This window comes from Aptenodytes patagonicus, chromosome 3, assembly GCF_965638725.1.
Source record: "Aptenodytes patagonicus chromosome 3, bAptPat1.pri.cur, whole genome shotgun sequence".
NCBI lineage: Eukaryota > Metazoa > Chordata > Aves > Sphenisciformes > Spheniscidae > Aptenodytes > Aptenodytes patagonicus.
This window is the reverse complement of record NC_134951.1, coordinates 109,505,955-109,527,055: the sequence shown is the minus strand read 5'-3', so window position 1 is coordinate 109,527,055 and position 21,101 is coordinate 109,505,955. Positions and strand designations below refer to the sequence as shown.

At 39.6% G+C, this 21,101-nt stretch overlaps 1 protein-coding gene across 2 annotated transcripts in view; it reads left to right on the top strand.

Annotated features, from left to right (window-relative positions):
- Positions 1-795: 795 nt before the first annotated feature.
- Positions 796-21,101, top strand: part of RAB3GAP2 (RAB3 GTPase activating non-catalytic protein subunit 2) — a 48,895-nt gene continuing 28,589 nt past the window's right edge. For both annotated transcript variants that reach the window (XM_076334601.1, XM_076334600.1), the window contains exons 1-8: positions 796-924; positions 10,898-10,965; positions 14,250-14,373; positions 15,948-16,029; positions 18,235-18,282; positions 18,399-18,474; positions 18,624-18,725; positions 19,836-19,935. In XM_076334601.1, the coding sequence (XP_076190716.1) occupies positions 816-924; positions 10,898-10,965; positions 14,250-14,373; positions 15,948-16,029; positions 18,235-18,282; positions 18,399-18,474; positions 18,624-18,725; positions 19,836-19,935 (709 nt within the window). In that variant the 5' untranslated portion in view covers positions 796-815. The remainder of the gene's footprint in view (positions 925-10,897; positions 10,966-14,249; positions 14,374-15,947; positions 16,030-18,234; positions 18,283-18,398; positions 18,475-18,623; positions 18,726-19,835; positions 19,936-21,101) is intronic.

The window sequence follows — 21,101 nt, the reverse complement described above, 5'->3', positions numbered from 1 at the left end:
CTCACTACCCATTTAAGGTGTTCCCTGTTCATCAAAGTAACATAGGCATTTAGGGCCGCGTTGGTTCATCACTAGGGCTGGATGATGAAATCGTATCAGCATCTCAGAGCGCCTTTAGACCCAGGCCAGCTGGGAAGTTGTCTTGCCTTCCCTGCCAAGTACACAATCACTGTCGATCAACGCAACTCTCACATGCCAATTACTGCCACTGGCTGCATAATCAGTTGGCCCCGAAAAGCCAACGCAGGACTTGGCGGCTGTTCTTCCTCCTGGGTTTGCCAAGACCGGGCGTTCACAGCTGCTCCTTGGTGCCGGTGCCTGGGCCGTGAGCAGAGCTAGCCCCGAGGGCCGCAGGCATACGGCAGCTCGTACCCCAGCGGCCCCATCCAGCTGCCAGGGAAAAAACGGACACGCAGGCCGCGAGTCCCCGCAGGACTGGGGCGCCCGCCACCGCCCATCCCGCCTCCTCAGAGCGGCTCCCGCCGCCTCTCCGCTGGGCCGCTGTTTTGCTGCCCGGCGGAGGAGGAGCGCGATCCCGGCCCTGCCGCTCCGCGGCTGCAGCCGGCTCCGCCCCATCCCCGCTGCTCCCCCGGCCCGAGGCGGACGGAGCCCCGCGGGCGCCTCAGGGGCCGCGCTCACGACCCGCCGCGCCCCCCCCCCGCCAACGGCCGCCGGGGTCACGTGACAGCTCCCGCGGCACGCGGAAGAGGCGAGCGCCTCTCCGCGCCGCGCAGGCGCTCTGCGCAGGGCCGCGCGGCGCCGGGCGTGAGGGAAGTCTGTCGAGCGTTTCCGGGTTGGGCGGCGGTGGCGGTACCATGTCGTGCGCCCTGGTTCCCTTCGGCTCCTTCCAGGACCTGGAGGCGGCTTGCGACTTCCTGTGCCCGTACCGCCGCCAGGGCAGCGCCGCGGCCGCCAAGGAGAGCGGTGAGTCCGTCCCGCGGTGCGGGGGAGCTGGGGGCCCGGTTCGGCCCGGCCCGGCGCGTGTGGGGGCGGCGGTGGCGGGGCTGTTCCCCGCGGCCCCCTCGGGGCTCCGTCCGGCGGGAGTCTCGACCCTCCCGCGGAGAGCCGCCCGGCGACGGGGGCCTGACGACGGGGCCGTGCGCCCCTGTCCGGTGGCCACAGCCGGGGCTGCCTGACGGCGAGGCCGGGGGTGCCGGCTGGGCTCCGGGTTCGCTCGTCCCCGCTTTCCTGACCGTCCCTCAAGGGTGTGCCAGGGGCGTGCAGGGGGTAACCGCGGATAGCTGAGTGCTCGGCATCGTTGCTGTGATGAAGGGCTGTAAAGGGTGGATGTCCTGCTACAGGTGCCACATCTTCACCTGCAAGTTCAGATTTTCCTGCTGTCTGGAAGTTCAGCTGCTCTCAGATGTCGGTCCTTATCCTGTAGTATGTAGGTGAAGCTCCTTGGCGATAGACCCTGTGTGCCACAAACTTCGAGATGAAAGTTTGTAGTTTTCTCACTAAGAGAGTGCAGTTGTCTGAAGATGTTCTAGTAAAGTTAACAAACGTTGTGTGTGCAGGGTTGTCTAATAATGCAAAATGTGCTTAAAGTATAGTAAAGATTTAGTTTGGCAGCTTAAATTAAAAGACAAATCTTACAGCAACTACAGTCTGAAGTTATAGACCAGATTTCTGTTGTGTGAGGCAGTGCCCAGCGAAAGCTGAGCTGTCTGGCATGGAAGCTGTATTCTCAACAGAGAAGAAGGACCAACAGATCCATGCCCAGGATAGACAGTACAGGGAAATGAAACACTGGCCTGCATGTTGGTAGTCCATACTGTGTTAACTATATTTGGCTGACGTTTTGGCTTTCTGGCAACAGCATGGAAAGAAAGTGCTTGAAGAGGTTAATGAGGATGCGTATAAAGTTCTCTCAACTGTAAACAGAGCTATGAAAGAAAGCAGCAAGGTGCTTATTAAAAAGCTTAAAAGGTCTATGCAGGAATTAAAAGAGGGGGAGATCATAGGATGGCTTGTGTCAGAAGGGACCTTTAAAGTCCATTCATCTAATCCCCCCTGGCCATGGGCAGGGGCATCTTTCACTAAATCGGGTTGCTCAAAGCCTTGTCCAACATGACCTTGAACACTTGCAATGATGGCGTATCCATAACTTCTCTGGACAACTTGTTCTAGTATCTCATCACCTTCATTGTAAAAAATTTCTTCCTTATATCCAATCTAAATCTACCCTCTTCCACTTTAAAACTATTGGCCCTTGTCCTGTCACTACAGGTCCTGGTAAAAAGATGACACAACAGTTGTGAAAAAGGTTTTTAAAGTACACTATATGTTCAGCTAGTTAACTTTACCACTAAAACTTCTGTATGCATGTTGTTATATTTTATTACTGCTTTCTTTTTGTGTTCAAGATTGAATTTAATTTACTTTATTGTTGAAATGCACTAGGAAGAAAGTAATTCTGGAAGAATTTTATACAGCTAGTCGTCATTGTCCGAAACTTTTGGTAGAAAACAATAATGTGCTGCTACTTGTGCTTGTTGTTACACTCCAGTAATGCTCTGAAAAAAGCATGCAGGTCCCATATGGCTTTTCTTTTGGTATCATCTGTATCTAAAGGAGGGATTCTGGAACCATTAGGGTCCTGTTAGTGTCTCTTGAATACTGACGGTAAAAGCAAAAGGTTGTAATGTGTTTGTGTTTCTAAAAGTATGTGCTGAAAGAAATTAAAATATTTCTCTTGTATTTGGTGGTACACATGAGAGGAGTACGTGTAAAATAACTTTTGGATACTTTTGTTGGAGTGGATTTATCAAATGGCAGCTGTAAAGAGAGAAAACAGTATGTTGTAAAACTACAAAAAGGATAGAAGCAAAGAAGATACATGTTCTAAAATGTGCTGTTCTTCCATTTTAATGAGTTGGCTGTATTCTGGACTATTTTTATATTTGCTCATTCAGTCATCAAGGCAGAGTGTCAGACTCGAGTATTTTTCAAAATATTGCTCATTTAGACTTTTTGAAATCTTTTGGATTTGTGCCTGTAATTTTTTGATACCGCAGCTGTTTTCATGGTTCAGGATAAATGAGCATGAACATAAGCAAGTAAGAGTTCCCAAAGTGACTTTTACATAAGATTATAAACTAGTCATTTTGAAGCAGAAATCCTTAGTGCATTCATCTTTGACAGGGAGAAACACTGTTACAACTTGCAGAGGTATCTTAAGGTAGAAACAAGTAAATTGCGGAGGTGTCCTAAATTAGAGAAAAATAGATTTGGCTGCGTGGAGCAGGAGATTCTCTTCCTGTTACACTTGTTTCTCCAAATCTGCTTTGCTGCTACTTTGTGGCCTAGCCAACTGAATAGTTAAGCTGCATATTGCATTTTATGGCACAAAGAGCCAGGGCAAATATTTTTAACTAAGCAAGACATAAATATATGGTTTTTTTTATCAAGGAATGCTTTAGTAAAAACCGTTCCATTGGCAGAACGTACTGTTTTAAAACAGTAGTTTATTAAAGTTGTACATTTAAAAACTTGAATTTTAATCTGCTTTTATATTTTTACTCTTTAGGGAAAAAAAAAAAACCCTAATGAGTAGTTTGTTTTTAGTAATAAGTTCAACAAAGAAAACACATTCAACAGTAGGAAAAGATGATAGAAAGCATCCTATCAGCTACAACTTCACTTAATCTTTTTCTGTAGCCCAACAGTTTGTCTAGTTTGTGCAAAGGATATACTTGTCTGGTAAACTGGGGAGAAAAAAAAAAAGGTGTCGTCCTCCTTTGAACCTCATGTAAAGTCAGTTCTGCAGGTGCCTGTTTCCTCCCAGGTCAGGAAACACTGGAAGTAAGGGTTCACGTTGTCGTTCTTGCTTGCCTTATGCAATCATATGTTAAGATTGCTGATAACGCAATGCTGAAATAACTTAAGAAATGTTCATAGACTGTTGAGGTGACCATTGGTCTGTAGTGATACAAATATATAGCTACTTTTTAATTGTATGTATTAGAATAAAAGGGGTTGGGGTGGTTCTTGCCTCATGTGGCTTAAATTTAAAAAAATGATGTTATGGAGTAAACTGGTTAAAGATGCTTCATATAGAATTCCCATTCCTTTATTCTCTAGGAAGAAAAGGGGTTGAATGCTTTTCCATATTTTAATGAACAGGACTAATAAAGCATAAAAATTTAAGATTCTTGGGAAAAGTTAATGCTAATAATGAGGCATAAATCCTCTGGGGAGCCTGAGCCTAGTGGTATCTAAGTGGCTTTGAAAACTGCTGTTTCAAATGTGCAAATACTGGGAATAGAAGTATCTGCATTACATTTAATATGACAGCTTGCTGTGTTGAAGATGTTTTGTTTTGGGATGCATGTTGGCTAGATCAGAGAACAGCTGTAACAGTTAATTCCATTATACAGCTGGTGTTGTATAAAGGTGTACACGAGTGGAAAAAATGCATCTTATTTGCAAAATGGGATAAAGCTTCACAGGCATAACAGAATTTTAGCATTAAGAAATTAATGGATATTTAACTGAAAAGAGCAGAAAATTGATCAATAAAGACACGTAACATTTTCTATAATCTTTATAATTGGAGGAATTTAACTACAATTTATTTAAAGTGACGTGTCTCTGTTCTTCCAGTAGACTCTGAGCTTGAACTGTGTGTTTTAAAACATTTGGTAGGCTTGATGACAGCAATTCAGTGACATAGCGAGGTAGGACTGCAGCTAGCTAAACTTTGGGGGTGTTAATATGAAATAAAAAAATCGGTACTTTCCTGGTGTGCAGATATTTTTAGTTCCCAAATGTGTTTATCTCCCATTACCTAAATGAAATTAATAAGAAAAAAAACCAAAACCAAACTTGTCCTTGGAAGTTCCCAAGCTATGATACCTGCATCTGTAATAGTGAGCTGACCGTTTCAGAGCGGTGTGGCACAGCACACAACTTTGAGATGCTGCTGCTTATTCAGGGGAGGAAAAAAAAATCCACCTCCTGATTTAAAAGGTTGCTCAGAGCTATGAGGTGTCACTTTACTGCTTCTTTTCACAGTAGGAATGATGCCTTAAGCCTGTAGAAGGAACTCTTCTCCAAAATTCAGCCCTGTTACATTGACAGCATCCTGAAAAGTGCTCTTCAACCCAGTTCCTCTAAACAACATCTCTGGAGTTGTGCTTGCACGCTTTGCTTTATCTGGATCGACTAATTTAATTCAGAAATACAGAAGGCCAGGCTTTTTATTTCAGAGTTGCAAACAAGGTTGCAAAGGAAAAAAAGACTATTACAAAATCAAATTCTAGATTGCATTTAACAGTAGGGTTGTTCTTGACTGTTTCTGTATCCCTCTTATTGAATTTGGTGTATCCCTATTGAAGAGTCTTCTGACAAGCTCTTTTATATTGCCTCTTTAATCAGATCCTTCCTCTCTAGATTGCATTGTATACATTTAAGATTCATTTCTTTCAGTTTTCACTTAAAATATCATAAAAATACGCACCCTACCTGCATTGTGTTACATCTGTAATTGTTAATACATTCTGAGATACGGGGAAGACTAAATGACATGCTCTCAACAAACATGACAGAATGGTGTCAGAGTACTTTGTCCAAATTCTCTTCACACCTGAGTTGTTTTTTGCTGCTTTAGCACCTCCTTTACTGGATAGACTTCCTTCTTTCTTGCTATAACTTAAGGTGTCACTTGCACCTGAAAAAAAGCTAAAATACTGTGTTTTGTATGTAATCTTTCATTTGTTTCCTGTGCTATATAGCATCACAAAGTGCTTCCCCGCTGCCCCCCCTCCCCCGCCCTGTGGTACCTCAAACATTGTTTTTGGAGTTAAGTTAAAACTGTAAGCCATGGAAATTTGCAGCATTACTTTAGAATTTATGTAGTACCTGGATTATTTTTAACTTAGTTGTCTTTTATTCTGTTGAAAGCAATTGTGACCATCTAAAGGAAGAGAAATTGCACAAGTGGTTCTTTTTCAGATTAGCGAGCTAACTTAGTTTTGAGTGTCACTTTTTTTTTCCACTTATGGATATCTGAAGTTATAAGAGAAAACAAATGTAATATTAGTCTCAAAAGGGGCTTCCTAATAATGCTGGCAAAACAACCTAATATATTTGTCAGTCTCCATGTCGGAGGAGCTTTGGAAATAAATGGCCTATGATTACTGAGTAGCGAGATTCTGAACTATTTCTAAAATTCATTGGCCTGAAGAGGAAAGAAACTGCTTCTGTTTCTTCACTTGTTATGCAATCCAGTGGTATCAGAATTGCAGTAAATATACATGGAAAAAAAATCTGAAACTCTTGCACTTAATAAGTAATCATTTCTTGCACTATTACTTAATTTTATAAATTCTTAAAGCATGGATGGGAAACAAGCTGGAAGATCATAAGCCCAGCAAACTACACACATTCAATTAAGTGTCATGGTTTAACTCTGGTAGGCAGCTAATGCCGCACAGCCCCTCACTCACTTCCCCCTACAGTGAGATGGGGAAGAGAATTGGAAAGGTAAAAGTGAGAAAACTTGTGGGTTGAGATAAAGACAGTTTAATAAGTAAAGCAAAAGCTGCGCCCACAAGCAAAGCAAAACAAGGAATTCATTCCCTGCTTCCCATGGGCAGGCAGGTGTTCAGACATCTCCAGGAAAGCAGGGCTCCATCATGTGTAATGGTTACTTGGGAAGACAAACGCCATCACTCTGAACGTCACACACACACACCCCCCCCCCCTTCCTTCTCTCCCCCAGGTTTTATCGCTGAGCATGACATCATGTGGTATGGGATAGCCCTTTGGTCAGCTGTCCTTTGTCCACTCCCAAGTTCTTGCACATCACCAGCCCACTTGCTGCAGGGCAGTGGGAGAAACAGAAAAGGCTTTGATGCTGTGTAAGCATTTTTCAGCAATAGCTAAAACATTGGTGTGTTTGTGTCATCACAAAACCAAACACAGCACCATACCAGAAAATTAACTCTATCCCAGCCAAAACCAGTACATTGAGATATGAAACAAATTGATGCATGATTTGGTTTTATTTATCATTTTTATATGTACAAAAAGTGTACATAATAGTTTTTTGGCTGATGCAGCTTGATACTTTATGGCCAATAATCTAAAAACTGTTGAGGACAAATTATTGGCTTGTGTATGAGTTGAAATTTTTCTTATTTACTTTAAAAAAATAGTCTATAAACATAAATGTGCTTGTTTTAAAGCTATATATCAATGTAGGTACGGGTAGTTTGACCTTTGTGGCTTTGGGGGTCCAGTTTTCAACACATGCTCTCCCACTTGGGCAAGCATAAAGTCTTCTAGGCAAGCCATGCCAACTATGTCCTCTGGTACCTGCTGCATAAAGCTGGAACATCGAGGTGAGGGCAGGAGGGAGAGGCTTCTGCTGCCTGCCCCAGGTCATCATGATGCTCTGGAAGGGAGGACACTGGCAGTTTTCTGTGCTCTGAGAGAGATTCTGTGATTTGGGGAGGATATCTTAGACTAAAAACATCTTTCATATTGAATTTGACCTGTTAAATGCCCATTAGACCTCATTGGTCTAGGTCTGTTGCTAAGGTTTCTCTTTCTTTTCTTTTTTTTTTTAAACAAAACATGCTTATCAGTAGAAATTATTCTTTTGGGTCTTAAGATTATGATAAATATGCTTGAAATGAGTTTTCTTATACATTAGCAGCAATGCTGCAAGTACGCAGCATTTAAAGCAGCTCTAAGGTTTCAAATGTGCTGATGATGGAGCTTTAATGCTATGTGCTTCAAATTAAAGTGATGTGGTTTTTGTAGACCCAGTAGATGAACTTTTATTTTTGCAGTCTCCCCAGTAAAGCAAAATCTGACATATTGCTGCTGCTTTGTCAAAAATAGGGAGAACGGTTTACCAGACATCTACTGCTAGTCAGAGATGGAGATGAATAGAAATGTAGATTTGCACAGGAAAGCTTGATTTTTCCCAAGAGTGGACTGGAAAAAATGAATATGTTGCAAGTCAAGAACTGTTTAGGGCATGTTTACATTTTGGTTACTAGATAATGTCTTTCATTCCACAGTTGCTAGTTCTAATCTGTAATGTTACTAAAGGAAATGGTGGGGTATTTCTTCAAAATCTTCATTGTAGACAGAACTTAGATCCTGTGTCATCTCTCACTTGACCAACACTGTCAGGTACTGGTGGATGGGAAAGTGTCTGCAAGCTGACAGCTTCTGTGGGATGTTTTGTAATTCATTGGCACAGGTGAATAACAGTGTGCTTTGAGTTAAAGTACTACGGGTGTATCCCTCTGTTGCTTCTCTGTCCATTGTTTCAGAGATTAGCTGTCCATTGTTTAATACTCTGCTTCACTAGCCATTGCACAGGTGAAGTGTCTGAATGAAATGGATAAGGAAACAATTTTATTTTTAACTTAATTTCTTTTTTTAAAAAGAATTAATGTATGGGAAGAAGGAAAGAACGCATGCAGGGGCTTGAGAAATACACGATTAGCGCATGTAGGGGCAGTCTATACAACGTGGAGGCTGGGTATGAAAGAGCAAGCTTGTAAACCCTTGTAAGCTGGAGGACATGCTGGCTTTGCAGAGCGGGTCACAGTTCTGAAAGATCTCTGCAGCTTCATCGGTGGGATGGTGCCTCAGCATTACCTCATTTTTCCATCCTTTTTTGATTGATCTAGCTTCATCCGAGGAAGATGACATCAACCATGAAAATGTAGCTATTCACAAAGAGGCAGCAAGAATCCTCACAGTTAAAGTTTTATGTTGGGTGTTTAGTCTCAGAATTGAAGTGGCTGAGGTTTCTTGGAAAGGTTGGTCTGCTCTGTGCTGTAGGGGAAGGCATTGGCCCCGACTGTGTTTCTTGGATATGGTTATGTTTGTCTCTGGACTGTGGCACACTGACAGATTTCTTTCCCCCATGAATTTTACAGGAAGGAGATTTTATTGCCTTTTGAGATAATAAAATGCAAACAGAAGTAGAATTTTGTTACCTAACTTAAACTAAACATTGAAGTTAGTTACTGCTTTCTTCTTGCAGTTTATATTTAAAAGTATTTGCCATAATTCTTCTTTATATATTTGTACACTGGAAAATTCTCAACCTCAAATACAAGATGAGACCGTGACCCTTGGAAGCTTGTTGCTTATATAGTTATGCCTGAAATAACGGTGCAGTCAGATCTGCGTTGATGATGATGCAGTAAAACTGACTCACCCATTTTGTAGATGGTACAGACCTTTCAGTTCTAACAAAGGTTATTCGTGGAGTGGGCGTTTTGTCTTCTACGGTCTTGTGAAATACCTTCTCAACAGCATTGGTGGAAAGTTTCTTTCTTAAGCTAAAATATTTTTTGAAGTTTTTTGTCTTCATTAGCTATACAAAAGTTAAAAAAATCTGCCTGAATAGACAATACAGATTTCTGTTTTCTTGTCCTGGATTCTGCCTTGCTTTGTTTGGTGGCAAAGGAACCATAGTTTTTTAGACCAAATAAAATTGGAGTGTTTGTGATACAAGCCTTTTTATCCATACTGTTTGACCATCCAAAATGGCAAAGTCTTGCTTGTTTAAAACTAATTTGAGAAATGGCTTTTAAACTTCTTCTTAAAGTAAAGATAGCCATGACATCAGTTAATGAAAAACTTGAAAGAAATCCTTGAAAAGTCTTGAAGTCTCATTGATGTTACTGCTTCAGATTTCATGTTAGTGCTTCTGGATGGAAGTCAGTGCTTGGCTTTTCTGCTGAACTACAGGGATGCTTATTGACTTATTGAGGGTCCCAGTGATGGTGGTGTTTGAGAATTGTACATCTTTTACTAGTAAATGCCTGTGCATAATTACCTTTTGCATAGGCTTTTACATTCACATCAAATTCTGTATTTTTAGATTAAAGAATTTCAGATGTTTTCTATATGGCTAATATATTAACTCTTATAAGACAACTGAAAAGTAAGCCTGTCTCTGTGAATCTCTGTTTTCTCAGGTGTTTGAGGTATTTTGTAAGCTTGTGGTTTCTCTGAGGTTTCTGAATGACATAATTGAAACTGATCAGTGTCTCGTTAATTTTCCTCTGTGTTGTCTTGCAAGGAGGTGAATAGCAAAGGTCCTTGTGCTCATTTTCCCCTCAGAGGCCACAGCTTCAGCTTTTGCTTTGGCTCCTTTGGGAATGGTGGTGGTGGGATCTGCATTATCCTGCGCTCAGGTGTTTTGTTGTCACAGATGAATTTCCATGTCCTGTTAAAATGAACTTACGTTGCTACTTATTGATCCTGCAACTGACTTTAACCCAAAATCCATCATTATGGAAAGGGAGATATTTTACTTATAAGAAATAGTATTTCTATACATAAAATCGTGCATATGTGGTTCTTGTGGTGTGTTACAGGTCATCTTATGTCAGTAAGATATCTGGGGACAGGGACACAAAGTCCTGAGGGGTTAGAGAGAGCCTGCTGTCCCCTTACTTCCCCTCTGTAGCTGCCTGATATGTACAAGATGGGGCTTTTGTTGTCTCCGGAGTAGTAACAATTAGATAAATTGGGCTAAAACTTAAATTTTGCAGTGAGGCCTTAGGTCTCTGTACTTGCTGGAGAAAGTTTTTGTCAAGTGGACACGTAGGGTTCCCCCCCTTTATGCCCTCACTCTTTGCTTCAACTTGCTGTATAAAATTAGAAATATGTATTGGCTCTCTTGAAATGGCTGTGGAGAAACTGAGAAAAGACAAATCTGGTTGAATAATTTCTTCTAGTAAAGTGCAGAGAGGCCCTGTTGAAGGATCAATGATGTGTTGTACTCACTCATTTAGTATCTGCCATAAACAAAGTTATAATGCATTGGTGGGGAAAGGAAAACAACCACCAGCAATCCTTTTTGATTGTGTTTTGCCTATGCTGTATTCATGTGACAAATCTCTTTCACTTAAAGCTGGCAAATCAACAAGCTGGGAAGATGATGGCTGGGGAGCCTGGGATGAAGCAGAATTACAAGAACCTGTAAGTTCATATATATGAGTTTTTCTTGCTAACTTGTCTATTCTAAAAGACTTTTCCACTTGTTTGTGTGTGTGGTGGTTTTTTTTTTCTCCTGTATAGTTATCACCTGGGCAAGAAGGATCTTGACCAGTGTTTTAAATGTGACTGCTTGTTTGTCCCTTGCTCCTGTAATTGTTTCTAAATATAGCTTGGATGTTACCTATTGTGATAATTACTCATATTCTTGTATTCTGTAGGTTTTTTCTCGCTAGAGTATATACACATCTTTCTGTGCTGCTGTAGCTGAGGGTATCTTTGTTTTGTCCTATAGCTAGCCAGAGGCAGTAGGGCATGACAGTGGAGTTACAATAATCTAGCATGAATTAATATAAATCAAAGACTCCTAAATCATGAACCACGGACACAAGCAGCTTTCTAATGATCACGTAGTACTACTTTTATGTTGTGATGTGTGGATGGTATTACAAGAGGGATCAAATTACATATGTAGGATGGGGCAGCACAACTGCTCTTTAAAGGGGGAAAAACATCTGTCTGTCCAACTAGTTCAACTAAGAATAACATGGCTAGTCTATAACTGTTGGTAAGGCTGAGACTTCTGGCTGCCAGCTGACTTGCATAAAATGTTAGGGAAGCTGTCTGTGTAGAAATCCTCTGCACCTGAATGAATCATCTAAACAGAATTGCTTGGTTAATTCCCCATTAGAGAGCTAAGGGGGTAGATTGAGGAATCCAGACCTCACCTTACTAACAAAACTTTCTTATCTGCTGTCTTTATCTCAGTATGCAGGAAGTATGCCCAAGGAGTTGGGCACTATCCTTGTAACTACTTACTTCAGCAGGGAAACAGATTTTTCAGCTGAGGTGAGAAATGAGCATGGTGTCTCCCAGGGATGAATCACTGATGCTGATGTCAGGGAATAATAAGAGTATAAAAGCTTTTAAATAGGATGGGTATTCAGCTCCCCTATAATTGCCATGAAATGAGTGTGTTTCTCAGGCCACATCTTTGTAAGCTGTGCTGTAAGGTTTGTAAGTTCCTTAATGAGGAGAACAAATGCTTTCTTTACTACTTATGTTGTAATTTGATAGAGCCAGCAGGTGTTGCTAAATTGAAATTGTCTTCTTTTTCACTCTTCAACATGTCAAAGGTCTTCTGCCAGGTAGTTCACACCCTTCTTGCTAAAGACCTCCTTTTCCCCTCCTTACTTGTTTTCTTCCAAAGCTGTTAGTGGTTCCAGGTCAAACTCTTCAGAAAGAATGAACTGTGATCCACAGCAAACAGGTTGTTCTGTGTAGAAGCATATAAATATGCGAATCTGTATGTCTGAACACACACCAAAATGAGAGTGCATCAGTGCAGCACACAGTTGAGAACTATTAGTATAATATAACAATGAATTCAATTTTTAAAATGTTTAACTGTTGGTTGATTTGCATTATAGTTGGTGTAAAATGCATCTTTTTTTGGAATTGCTCAAGTCACTTGGACAAGTATCTATTTCATGGAACACAGCAACTTTTAAGAAGGCATTGAAAATTAAGAAAAAAAAATTTTTCTTCAACAAAGTGTCTTTTTATGGAGAGCTGATTAGCTATTTTGTAGGGATGGTGATGTTGAAATCCTGTCTTAAATGCTGATTTTAATCATTCTGTCTCTCACCTTTTAAAGTAGTTTCTTTTGACAAGTTCAGTGCTTTTCCTGTTTTAACTCTTAGCTTATTTTTGTCACTAACATGAGATGGCCATATTTTATGTATTTAGATTTCAAGTTCTTTGCTTATGCATGCAGATAATCCCTAGAGAAGCCTTTCACTTCTGTTTCTTTTTTCCTCAGTTTGAAAATCATTACATTAAAAATTACTAAAAGGATTTTCTTTGGGTTTTGGTTATGTGTTTTTACACAGGTTACGTTTATCTCTGCCATGAGGAGTTAAAGTTGTCATGAGTATCCCAGTGAACTTCATCACCTCTTTATGAAGTTTTGAAAAATGTCAGTGATTAGGGACAATGTGTTACTATAGAACTTGGTATCCATTGACAGACAAAAATGACGTGAAAATAGGATGTCGTCTCACACAAAGCAAGTGATAGTGTGGACAAAGATAGGTAGCTGAATATGTGTACTGTGCTAATGTAGACTTTATGATGGACATTCAGGGTATTCTTGTGTGCACAAAGTGACTTTTTATGGTACAACCTTATGAAAGGAAATAAATATAACAAATAGTTGATTATGAGTATGATATGTAAATTATTCTTACAGGGTTTTTTCCATGCCTGGAGTAGATGTCTATATTTTCAAGTACATGCAACTTTATTACAACAGAATAAATTGCACAGATCAGAAAATGATCACACTGAAGTTGCTGGGCTTTTTGTTTGCGTATAGCTGCTTTGAGGTACTAGAGGACGGACTAGTATTTTGAAGAGCTAGGAGGAGGTAGGATTGGATATGTGGCTATGGAAATGGAGACTGTGGACAAGGGAAAGTGATTTTATTGCTGTGATCAAGGTAAGAGGATAGAGCTAAGAAAGCAGGAGTAGTATCTCTGAGAGATCTTGTAGCAGTCTGCTCAAAACCTATTACCTACTTTCTGCCTTTGAACTGTGATTAGCAGGAGCTACCCGTGTTTGTTCTTCAGTGAAATATTTGGCTTGTTGTTCAGAGGAAAAAAAGATGCCATCGTCTTGCTTTTATATGCAATGATGGTGTCTAACTTACCAATCATTAAGTACCACCAAATTTTAAGGGTTTAGTTTGATTTGTTTCTTTGTAAAGTTCCTTGTTGTGGAAAGGCACATGATGATACCCTGTCGCATGTTACCATGAGGCTTTAGTGTGAATGCCAGCTTAGTTACTTTCTTCATATGTGCATATATTTACTCAGTGCTGGTCAGTGTATAAGCTTGAATAAATTGTTTATTTTGAGTATGGATTATAATGAGAATAACTAAAGAGATTCTCTCCAGTCTCTAATCAATAATAATAAAACTTTAAGTCTCATTCTTCTAGTGTCTCTTTGGTGAAAGGAGAAGATTTTGAGGAGTAGAGTTAGTGATGACTCCTTCTTTGTGTTCTGTTCTGTAAACATGCAGGTAGAATTAGTGCAAGGTTGATGCATTTCTCATGGCTTTTCATGCAAGTTGGAGCTCTAGTGACTTGATAGGTAATAGTCCATTTGGCGCTGGTATTGAGAGCAAGCCAAAATGTTGTTACAAATCTTGCAAGTGCTTCTGCGTTTTAAAGTTGTTGCATATATTGATTAAAACTTCACCTGTAGGAAGAAGAGGAATCTACTTCCAAGAACCAGAGAAATTACTGGCTTCAGGACTGTGTGTTGTCCTTGTCACCAACAAATGACCTGATGGTAATAGCTAATGAACAGAAAGCAGTCTTTTTAGTGCGTAAGTATACATTCTACTAAGTATATGTACTGGTACATTTAATGGTAATCAGAACAAGATTGTGTCGTCATCCCCCACCCCACCTGCTTACCCCCAAGTCGTACCTTCAGGAATTTTGGAGTGTTTTGTAGTACACATCATGCATTTTCTAGGTATTGCTTGGCAAGTAAGTTGTTTTGTCTTTACTTCTCAGCTATATTTTGATCTGAGAAAACTATTTTATCACAAATAATTAAATTTTAATATATACTGTAACTACCCAGTTGTTTGAGATGCTCAGAGATATTGACATTAATTGTGCTCAATAAGCAAAACAAAACTTTTGTATTAATTTTAGCCATTAAGAAATATTTGACCTTATTTTTCTTTTCCCTTGAAAAAAATGAGCTAACTGAGCCAGTGTCACTTGGAAGAAGGAGCATTGAGGTGGACTGTTTTTTAAGATTTCCACCTTTGATAGAAAATTCTTCTCCATCTTGAAGAATGGGTGGCTTTATATTTTACTCTAAAGTAGGGCTCTCAGAACTCTTTTAAGGCTACCCTTAGTAATATATGAACACTGATCAGCCAGCTGCTGTTTACATACGTGCTGTTGCCTAGGGTGCTGGTGCTATTAACAGCTGCAGTTGGTGGCATGTGAGCATGATGAAGGGAAAGCTCCTGACATGGGGAATATTTTACCATTTTAAAACAAAAAGAGGCACTTGAAGCTCAGAGTTGCATAATTAGGCAGATTGCATTGAGTTGTCATGCTGCATGTGTCATTCCCTGCAAAGTTGTGTGTTCCAAAACTGATGTAGGTTAGTCACTAATTTTTCACAGAAAATGAAAAGATAGCAATATTCCTCAGAAAGTTCCTATTGGATCAAGAATAAGGAGAAGATTTAGCTCACCTGCTGGAGAACTGCTTCTGCTGAACTGCACAGTGGCAACTTACCACACAATGGCAGAAGTGTCCCTGTGTCTCAGGTTTTATGTGTCAGACAAAAGGCACACAACACTAATTTTTAAGTTGTCCATTGGCACCTGGGAGATGATTCAACAATCAAATGTCATCTGTAATAGCACCCTGTGAATAACAAAGTGTAGTATTTTCTAACCTTGATTATGATGGGATGATTAAAAATTGTCAGATTTAATGTAGGATTCGTGTGTCTGTCTTGGGGGGTTAAAATTAAAATTTTCTATTTGTTTAAGCTCATCTTCAGTAATCATCCCAGAAAAAGTTTGCCCTTGCTTAGTACTTTTCTCCTAAGGCTCCCTGTTTCAATAATTCAACCTTTTAAAATTTGATGAAGTAGATATTACTGTATAAACCTTTTTAAATGAAACTAGACATTTCAGAATTTCAGTGGTATGTTGTTCCATGTAAGTTTCTAAGCAAACGTGGGAGTTCTTTAGAGAAGTCACTAAAAAAATGTAGTGTTATTTTTATGGTCTTCAGGCTTTGTAACTGGTACTTAATCTAAGTGTGGTAGGATGTATCGTGCAGAAGAGAAGGATTAGGGATAGAACTACATCTGTGAGATGCAAGACATTACAGTTTTATAGATGGTGTCTGTTTTCAATGGCAGCTAAATGGAAGCAGAGTGACAAGGGAAAAGAGGAAATGCAATATGCCGTTGGCTGGAGTGGCTCTCTGAATGTTGAAGAAGGGTAGGTGTTGAAATGCAACTGTGATTAAAATGTCATTTTCACGTTTAATAATTAGCATATGCTTTTTACTTGTACTTTTTTTTTTTGCTTTCATCCAAGTGCACTCGGGGTCTTATGCATTTTAATGTTGAAAACAGGAATGGAGTAACCTGGGTGATCAGAAACATTGTCTGCAAAGGTTGCTTTTCATGCGTTGTGTGATATCTCAGGGAAAGTTCATACAAATTATCAGAGGTACTATGTGTGCAAATCAGTGTATTTGCATATAATGTAGATATTTTAATAGATCTGGGTTATCATGCTTATTATAAGTTCCTGTTCTAGAAAGAAAAAAAGTATATGTACCCTTTTTGAAAATCTACTTTTATAGTAGAGATGAAATTTTGTTAGGGGATGTTGCAACTGGAAATGTATGAAGTTGTTTTAGAAATACTTCTTTTAGTTTTCAAAACCTCAAGCAAATATAAAGTCATCTCTCTGATCAAGAAGTCACTCCAAATTATAAGCAGTGAGCAACATTCATGTGATAGAAAAAGCGTTCATCTTTTGAGATGCAGTGAACTTCATGTATGGTTTTCATTTTTTTTACCTCCATTGTAAATATCCTCTTACGTGTTTCAGTCACTTTTAGAAATGGTTTTGGGCTCCAAGTCATTTAGCGGACTTGGAAAATTTGCTTTGGTCATGCATTTGGTATTTATACAATATTTCTGCTTGGTCTGTCTTCAAATAACCAGGCAGATGCTTTCTCAAATCTCCCATATGGAAGAGGATTTTGCATTTTGTTATTAAGTTTGCAGCCTTGAGTTGCTGTCTGCCTTTGAACATGCTCCCTGTTGGCTTCAACCTTCTGTTATGCTGCAGGAGGTGTTGACTTAATCAGACTCTCTCCAATCTGTAAAAATTATAATGCTTTTTTATAAACCTGCTGCTGCCACACATTTGAACTGTTTTATATGCATCTTAAGTTTTTTTTCCCCCATACTACCACTGAAATTACCGTGTCATCTTTTATTTAAAAAAAAAAAAAGGAAAGGAAATTCTGTTTGGGGGTTGGTTCCTTACTGCTGTTACAGCCCCAGAGACACTATCATATGGAACAGGTAGCTTTCTTTAGATAGACACAGTTATATTCACTACATCTTGATTTAAGGCTTGCAAGTGTTTCCCGTAGGTGAGGGTTCTATTTCTGTGGAAGTGTAAATATGGCAATTACTGTCAGATTGTCGAAAGACCTGACTTCTTTTTTTGCCCAAAGTTGCCTTCAACTGTGGGCATAACGTTCTGTGGTGGCTAAGCTTTGCTGTTGGAAGATGAGAAATCAGTGAGATATTTAACATTGCTTTGAAGTTGTAATTGAATTGCAACTCATGTCAGACTTGCATTTAGAAAACTTTTTTCCTGTAATTGTCTAGCCTGGTTATTTAATCACTCCTTGGGGAATGGAGGTGACCTGAAATGCAAATAATCAACAGTACTGCAGGCATTTATGCTTTAAGTGCTGCTTGGGATGTCATCTTGAGTTTATATGCTCTTTCATAAAACCTCTGTACTGCTTCTGTCTCCCCAGACAGTGTAAAACTTTCTATCGTGGTAACAGTTACATAACTTTTGATTTGAGATATTGAGGCCTGCTCATCTGCTTGCCTTCTGCATGCTTTGCCTGCCATGCATTGAGCATGCTCAGTTATTACATTAACTGGGAAGACCATGTTAGCTCTTCAAATGCTCTCAAATTATAAAGTGGTGAAATGCAACGGATATAAAATCTACCTAATTGCGTAATGTATTTCAAAAATTTATTTTCATGAGTATAGTTCAGTTGTTTTTTAAAAAAAGTGGTTGTTCTTGATATATCATTATAGATCAGAAAAAAATGATTTACCTTTAGGTACATGAGCTTTAACTTGAATCTTTACTGAAGAGTACTGGCAGAATATCAGTCTGTGAATGATGAAAGACAACATTAACAAGGTGTAATAAGCACTCATGCAATCTATTTGGGCACTCTTGAGCTTGTAATTGAAAATGTCTTTAAAATGAAAAGGTGTGTTTTGCCTTTTTAATATGAATTTGATAAATTGTGTGCTGCATTAATATATTGTTAAAATATTAAAATGCTGACTCAGCAAGATCTCTTGCGTAGAGCAAAATTTCACAACTGGAGAACAAATGTGCTTACTAGTTTTATCTTTCTGTTTCTAGTGAATGTGTGAGTAGTGTATTGTGTATCCCATTGGCAAGTCAGAAGAGGTAAGGATTGGTATTCTTATGTATATGCATCATCAGTCGTCTTCCATTACTCTTTTGTATGTCTACAGCTTAGAGCAGGATTTGTTTTTAATTTCTAGTATATCTTTGTGAAACAGGAGTTCCACAGGCCGTCCTGACTGGACCTGCATTGTCGTTGGCTTCACGTCTGGCTATGTTCGTTTTTACACTGAGGTATGTTTCTCAGCATGGCAGGCCCACAAGCAAGCTATTGTGTAATAAACATCTATTTCTGTAAAACTTCTGTTTCTGCAGATAGTGCTTTTTGCCTTCCCTAAGAAAAGGGAGAAAAATGTTCATGCTTATTATTCTTTTTCTTCTAGAGTGGAGTACTGCTTCTTGCACAGCTTTTAAATGAAGATCCTGTCCTACAGCTTAAGTGCAGAACCTATGAAATTCCCAGGCATCCTGGTGTCACAGAACAGGTTTTGTCAGATTATTTCAAAAGCGAAGTGGCAGTGTTATGGGGTATGGAAGGGAGTCTTCTCTCTGAATCCTCTGTGTCCTTTACCAGTTTTTGATGGGTGGACAATTCCTTAGAACAAGAGTCTCTGGATTTCTTGTTCTAGAAGTATTCGTGCCTGTATAGTTTGAGGATTCAGAATTTCTTTTTTTTTTTTTTGAGTATTTAGTTAGCTCTATGGATTTGTTCTCTTTTTCTCTGTGGTAACCTTGCAAAGGAAGGCTTAATTCATTTCCTGTTTATTCATTAATGTGCACAAAATATGATAATGTATGGATGAAAGGAGAAAATGCAACTTGACAGGTGCCAAGAGCTATATGTACTCTTTCATAAGAACTTATCTTAATTATTTCACAGAGAAGATAGCTGAAAATTAAAACAATCTTTATAGGAGATAGTGCTAGGAACCTGCATGCCATTATGAGTATTTCCTGCAGAGAAGGCTCTTGTAGAGCTCACGCTATTTAGTAGAAAAGCCAGCTTTCTTTGCTCTTGGCTGAGTTGGCATGCTTTATGCAGAAAACTAATGAAGTTACAGAAATTTCCAAGTTTGCTTTATACAAATGCTCATGTGATTTAGCATGACATTTTGGGATCAGTTTTGAAATACAGAAGCATTAAGGAATTTGAGTCTTGAATTTATATCATCAAATTAGCATTTATGTGCCCAAGTGGTAATCCAGGCGCTAATCCAGTTTCAGAATTTGGCTCATAAAACCTTGATACTTGCATTCTAGATAAACCTGTTTTTCAGCGGCCTTCGCAAGTTGCTGTAAGTTTTGTGTTTTCTCCGTAAGCCATAAAATATATTAAGCAAACATAAAAGTCATTGAAAGAAGACAAAAATATAAAATTTTGTGCCTAAATAACTTATTCATATATTGGACGGTTTAGTACTGGATTTCTGTAGTTTTGCCTTATTCTGTTGCCTGGGGCTTGTTAGATATTAACTCTCTGGATGTAATCCTCATCTTCGTGTAGTTAATAGTATAAAAAGCCAGAAAAGAAGCTGTTACAACAGTAAGTGATTTTTTTTTTTTTTTGGTCTCCCTTCTCTCATTTTCTTCCACAGAATGAAGAACTAAGTATCTTGTACCCAGCAGCAATTGTGACAATTGATGGTTTCAGTCTCTTTCAGTCCCTTCGTGCATGTCGCAATCAGGTAGCAAGAGGTACGTTTGAGAGGAAATGTTTATTTCTGACTCTGTTAATAGTACTTTACATTACATGAAATTTACTTATGTTTGTTAAATATCAAATCAAGGTGAAATTTGGATCTTCCTTGCTTGTCCGTCAATATATAGGCATCTGCTGCATACAAGGAGATTTCTTCCTCTACAGAAAATGTTCTCGGAGCACACGTTGTCTAAGTAGCATTGACTGTCTTGTACATTCTCACCACAATACTGTATACTGGTTTTGGCTGGGATAGAGTTAATTTTCTTCATAGTAGCTGGTATGGTGGTGTGTTTTGGGTTTGTGATGAAAACAGTGTTGATAACACACTGATGTTTTAGCTGTTGCTGAACAGTGCTTACACAATGTCAAGGTCTTTTTTTGTTTCTCACTGTCCTGCAAGCGAGCAGGCTGGGGGTGCAGAAGAAATTGGGAGGGGACACAGCCGGGACAGCTGACCCCAACTGACCAAAGGGATATCCCACACCATATAATGTCATGCCCAGTGATAAAAGCTAGGGGGGAAGAAAGCAGAAGGGGGGAATGTTCAAAGTTATGGTGTTTGACTTCCCGAGTAATTGTCATGCATGATGGAGCCCTGCTTTCCTGGAAATGGCTAAACACCTGCCTGCTTGATCGGAGGTGGTGAATGAATTCATTATTTTGCTTTGATTGCACATGGAGCTTTTGCTTTACCTGTTAAACTGTCTTTATCTCAGCCTACAAGTTTTCTCACTTTTACTCTTTCAATTCTATTCCCCATCTCACTAGGAGGGAGTGAGTGAGCTGCTGTATGGTGCTTAGGTGCCCACTGGGGTTAACCCACAGCATGCTGCTAAGGTGCTTCTTAGCACGTCAGGATGCTGATTTCACTGACTGTCAGTGAAATGCTTTTCTTCCACGTAAGGACTTTGTGGGAAGGGATAGTGCTGTGATGATGACATCGATAGTGGTCACTGCTCTTTGTGTTAATGCCTGAGAGCTTTTGATACCTTGTTTGATTGTGCAGCCTTTGATCCTGTTCCTTTAGTATAGTGCCTGTTCATACTCTAATTTGGAAACAGAGTCAGTTTCCTGGGGTGAGAGGAGAACCACGTAACAGTATTGTGTGGTAGATTGCAGAAGTATGGGGCTCTTACAATTCTGCAAGATAAAATGTTAA